The 5,210-nt window shown below is 35.6% G+C and overlaps 1 protein-coding gene across 1 annotated transcript in view; it reads left to right on the top strand.

Moving 5' to 3' along the window:
* LOC103505092 overlaps positions 1-5,155 on the top strand; it is a gene marked incomplete at its 3' end in the record, with an annotated part of 28,235 nt that extends 23,080 nt beyond the window's left edge. Inside the window, exon 6 of the mRNA XM_026820477.1 lies at positions 4,928-5,155. Coding sequence (XP_026676278.1) covers positions 4,928-5,155 — 228 coding nt within the window. The remainder of the gene's footprint in view (positions 1-4,927) is intronic.
* Between the last annotated feature and the right edge of the window lie 55 nt (positions 5,156-5,210).

Consider the following 5,210-nt stretch of genomic DNA (forward strand, 5'->3'; position numbering starts at 1 on the left):
ATGCGACTACTATGAAACAATATAAACGTAATCACTTCTAAATATGCTTCGGTTATCCGTTCTAAGTTTTACTAAATCTGTCTTATTATTAAACCAAAGAGTTTTTCCCGACTCATGCTGCTCAACCGAAGCGGTTGACCCTTGTTTTGCATAATCAACCAAGGCCAACCTTTTTCCAAACATACTTTAACCAAGGGACTATGCGACGGGACTATCCTTCAAATATTATTAATATAATTTTACTAAAAAAAGCAGTAAGATGTTAAAAAACTAAGTCTTCAATAACCTTCTACTATAAGTCTCACCGTCATGATTTTCCCCCAACATTTAGAATATAATATTCTTGCTCTAGGTAAGTGTCAAGTATCAAGGTGTGGTGACTAGCGAGATAGAGATCTTCGTGGTTTTGTGATCTTTCGACTTTAAACCATCCTTTTAAGCTAAAATATCCAGATCGATCCACAGTCGTTATGTCTTTCCTAAAACGCTTTTGGTTATTGGGCTAGGACTCTATACTAGGTTAAAACTATAGCGATTTTAGAGTTATTCTTTATGTGTCTCACGGTCTCTGCGCGCCCGTCTCTTTTGAAAAGGGAGCTGAGCGGATTTATAAACTCAAAGCAAATACAAAAATCAAACTATTGATTGTATCAAATGCCGTACGGAAAGGGTGTTCAAACCGGTACGGACGCCTACTTGATCTCGCTCTAATGCCTCGCTTCATCCCTTTGCCTTTTAAGTCGATCCACGAATTTGATAGCTGGCTATCTTTTCAAATAACACCTTTATCACTTTCAAATACAAGACCTTCTTTTCTACTGTACCGTTTGAGACCTACAAGTTTACTGAATCAGGAATAATCTGTGTTATACTGTTTAAAGACGGTTTTGGGAAATATTTGTAAGCAGGTCAACAACAAAAAAAATTCCAAAATAGAAAAACTTAGAACATCTCGGAATTTATCTAACGTTATTTGTTAAACAAATGATTAAATGGAAAAAAACAGGTAAGAAGAATTACAGCCATTGGTATAATTTATCGCGAAAAAGGTTCCCCTTGGTTAAGCATGTACTTAAAAACTTCCCCTTTCGGTTAAAAGTAAATCACTGTGTTTTTACACCTGGAAAAAAAACCCTTGGATTGAGGTGGAAAAAGGCGAGTTTTTCTATAAAATTATTTGGTTTCCTTTTTTGTTAAAGGCTAGCATAAGCTTTTAGGGGTACTCTGTTGTGTGCCTAAGTCTTGGTTCTTTACTTTGACAAGATTTTTAAGTACTTTTGTGTTCACTAAACTACTGTTTTTCTTTGTTATACAATCGGTAACGTTATAATATATTAATTGTTCTTTGAAGATATTTTTATAGAACACATGTAAACCTATTTTTTGTACTTTACCTTTTGGTGTTTGGGTATATGTAAGTCTTTTGTTAACCTTAAGTCATTACATAGTTTACCTTCCCCGGTATATCTTTTTCAGAAATGTGATTGTTGCTTTACGTTACCTATATATTTTAAATACACTTAAGACTATATTCTTATAAAACGGTAACTTTTCAATACCTATGTGGAGTCTTCCCTTTTTAAAATTTCAGGATATTTTAGTTACCGTATTTTTCCTTATTAGTTCCGTTAGTAAATATAGGAAAATGTTTGGTTTTCCTTTTGCTCTCCTTTTGTGACTTTAAGATATCTTATGACTTGAGAGAGTTTTGAACCCGTAATTTTAACATACCTAAATCAATTGTAATAATACGTTCAAAAACTTTAAGTCATAGGATATCTTAAAGTTAAAAAAAAGGAGAGCCAAAAAGAAAACAATTTCCTATATTACTAACGAAACTAATAAAGAAAATACGTAAAAAATAATCCGAAATTTAAAAGAAGACTCCACATAGGTATTGAAGTTACCGTATAAGAAATTATTATCTTAAAGGTGGTATTTCAAAATATATAAGTACGTAAAAGCAACAATCCACATTTGAAAAAAAGATTATACCGAAGTAATATGTAAATGACTTAAGTTTAAACAAAGACTTACATAAACCCCAAAACACCAAAAGGTAAAGTAACAAAAATAGGGTTTACATGGTGGTTCTATTAAATATCTTCCAAAGAACCAAATAATATATTCAAACCTTTAACGTATTGTATAACAAAGAAAACAGTAGTTATGTAAAACAAAAGTGTACTTCAAAAACTCCTTGTCAAAGTAAAGAACCAGACCTTATCTAACAAACAGTACCCCTAAAAGCCTTAGCTAGCTTTAACAAAAGAAACAAATATTTTTTATAGAAAACTCCCTTTTCCCAACTCCAACCCAAGGGTTTTTTTTCCAGGTCAAAAACAGGTGTAATACTTTAACCCAAGGGGAAGTTTTTTAAAGTACATGCTTAACCCCAGGGGGAACCCTTTTTTCCTAATTAACCAAGGCTGTAATTCTTTACTGTTTTTTCAGCCCATTTTAATCAATTTTGTTTAACAAATTAGAAATTAGATCAAATAAATGTTTAAGTTTTTTGCTATTTTGTAATTTTTTTTTGTTGTTGACTGTTAAATATTTCCCGAAACCCGTCCTTACCGTATAACACCCAAGATTAATTCTGATTCAAAGTAAACTTAGGTCCTCAAAGGTACCAGGTGAGAAAGAAGTTGTTATTTGAAAGTGAAGTGTTATTGTTAAAGATTAGACCGGGCTATCCAAATATTCGGTTGAATCGACCTTAAAGGCCAGCCGAAGCGAGGCCCTTAGGCGCGATCAAAGTAGGGCTCCGTACCGGTTTTGACCACCTTTTCCCCGGCTACCGGCCTTTGTGAACATCAATCAATAGTTGATTTTTGTATTATTGCTTTTGAGTCCGCTCACCTAATCCGCCTTCGCTCCTTTTCAAAAGAGGAGGGCGTCAGAGACGGTGAGGACACTAAAGAATTAACCTCAGAGAAATTCGCGTAGTTTTCTAATAGTAATAGAGGTCCTAGCAAATTCTAAAAGCGTTTTGAGGAAGAGAATACGTCGTGGATCCTGGTATTTTCCTTATAAGGATGGTTTAAAGTCGAAAGATCACCAACAGACCCGAAGATTCTCTATCCTCCGCCTAGGTCACACATCTGATAACCTTGACACCTTACCTAGAGGCCAAGAATAATTATATTTCCCTAAATGTTGGGCGAAAATCATGGTAACGGGTGGAAGACTTATAAAGTAGAAGGTTAATTGAAGACTTAGTTGTTTTAACCATCCTTTACGTGCTTTTTTTAGTAATTTATTAATAATATTTGAAGGACTAGTCCCGTCCATAGTCCCTTGGTAAGTATGTGGAAAAAAGAGTTTGGCTTGGGTTGATATGCAAAAAGGGGTCAACCCCCCTTGGGTTTGAGCATGAGTCCGGGAAAAACTCCTATTGGTTTAATAATAAGACAGATTTTAAGGTACAAACTTAGAACCGATAACGAAACAATATTTAGAAAGTGATTTACCCGGTTATATTGTTTCATAGTAGTTCGCACAACATTTTATAACCAAAAATTAGGTTAATAGTACATATAGAAAATGTAATGTCTAATTTTTGTCCTATCCACCCTTTTAATACCGAGGAACATAATAGGTGTACAAATGAACTATAATAATGATATACCAAGGAAGGGGTTAGAATGAATTAACTATAGCAAGTTTTGTAGTTAGCACTTGTAAAATTTAAAAAGAAAAGTTTGTTAAAGTACCGAACATGTAAAAATGTCCCAACCCTCAACTATCTTCCCGGTTTCCACTTCATGACCTGGTTACGAGGTCTCCCTTCTTACGAGACTCTCCCTTCTATAATCACACTGAGTTAATCTAGCAATCAAATGTAAACGCACCTCAGTACAGTCGATAACCATTGGTGACCGTGTAGTCTCAAATACTTTTTCTAGAACCTTCAGTGGGTTCCGTCTGGATTGACTACCCCTCCACTCATGGAAACAAGAAGGGGAAATCGTTGTGGACTCTCCGTCGGATTCTGCGCAAAGCAAGAATAAACTTGAGTAGTCAATCTTATCGAAGTCCCACCGACCGGTTCTTTAAACCTTCACAAATAGAATATGAAGGGTCTCTACCTTTCAACACCTCTTTGCCTCTTGGACGCAAAAAGATACATTCTAAAATAAACACAACTCACAACAACAACTCCGCCGGGTGTGGGTGGGATGCCATAATACAAACAGTATAACGACTCTTAACACAGTCTCACCATTGCAATATCAATTTTTTCTGACATCTCACAAACTACTTGGAATTGACCTCAACTTTCAAATCCGCTGATCAAGTCTCTCCAAATCCTGGTCCCATATCAAATCCTGATAAGTTTCCAAATCCACCTGATGCAGTTTCAAATTAATCTCTATTCCGGTAAAACAAAAAAACGAGAAGGTACAAGTTATGTTGTGATTTCACTCAAGCGAAGAGAGAAAGAAGAAGGAACAGGTGGCGACATAGGTTTACTTCCAAACGCTAGTAAGACCCGTCAAAAAGAGAACTTAGAGTTAAAAAGACTTATAAGGTTACTACTTCACACCCAGGTTGCGAAATAACAGGCACTTAGGTGTACAAAAGAACCAAACGGTCCGTCTCAGTATTAGAGTGTGGGAGCAGTGGAGTAATATTTGTGGCGCACTAAAAGCCGGGAGCCACGTTATTTTCACAACGTGTTCCCTCCTAAACCTTTGTTCATACTGTGTACCTTGTAAAATATTGGTTTTTAATCCAATATCATGTATATCTTTTACATACAGATTAAAAAGGATAGGTGAAATTATGGCTCCTTGTATTAGTCCACATGTTACTTTGATTTTATTACTATATTCCTTCCCAATCTTGACTAATTGATATCGTTCAAACATCAATCGAACATTTTAAATTTTCTTTTCAACAATCATGCTTGTACATTTTACAGGGTTGGAGTGATAGAAGCAAAGGTGAAGTACTGACCAATGCTCCAGAGGAAGATGCTCTGAGAGGAAGATATAGTGTGACTCAATTAGATCGTAGTTTACATGTGCGGAGTCATGTAGCTATTGTAACACTGGCACATCAGATTATGAAAGATCTTGGAGTCACCAAGGCAGACCTAACTGATGAGGTGAGTACTTTGTTCTTCACCTTTAGCCAACACCTGAGAGCAGCCTAAGACGCGTTTCGTTCTTATTTGAACTCATCAGTTAGACATAGCTCTCAGG

The sequence above is a fragment of the Diaphorina citri genome, unplaced genomic scaffold, assembly GCF_000475195.1.
Source record: "Diaphorina citri unplaced genomic scaffold, Diaci psyllid genome assembly version 1.1 scaffold149, whole genome shotgun sequence".
Lineage (NCBI taxonomy): Eukaryota > Metazoa > Arthropoda > Insecta > Hemiptera > Psyllidae > Diaphorina > Diaphorina citri.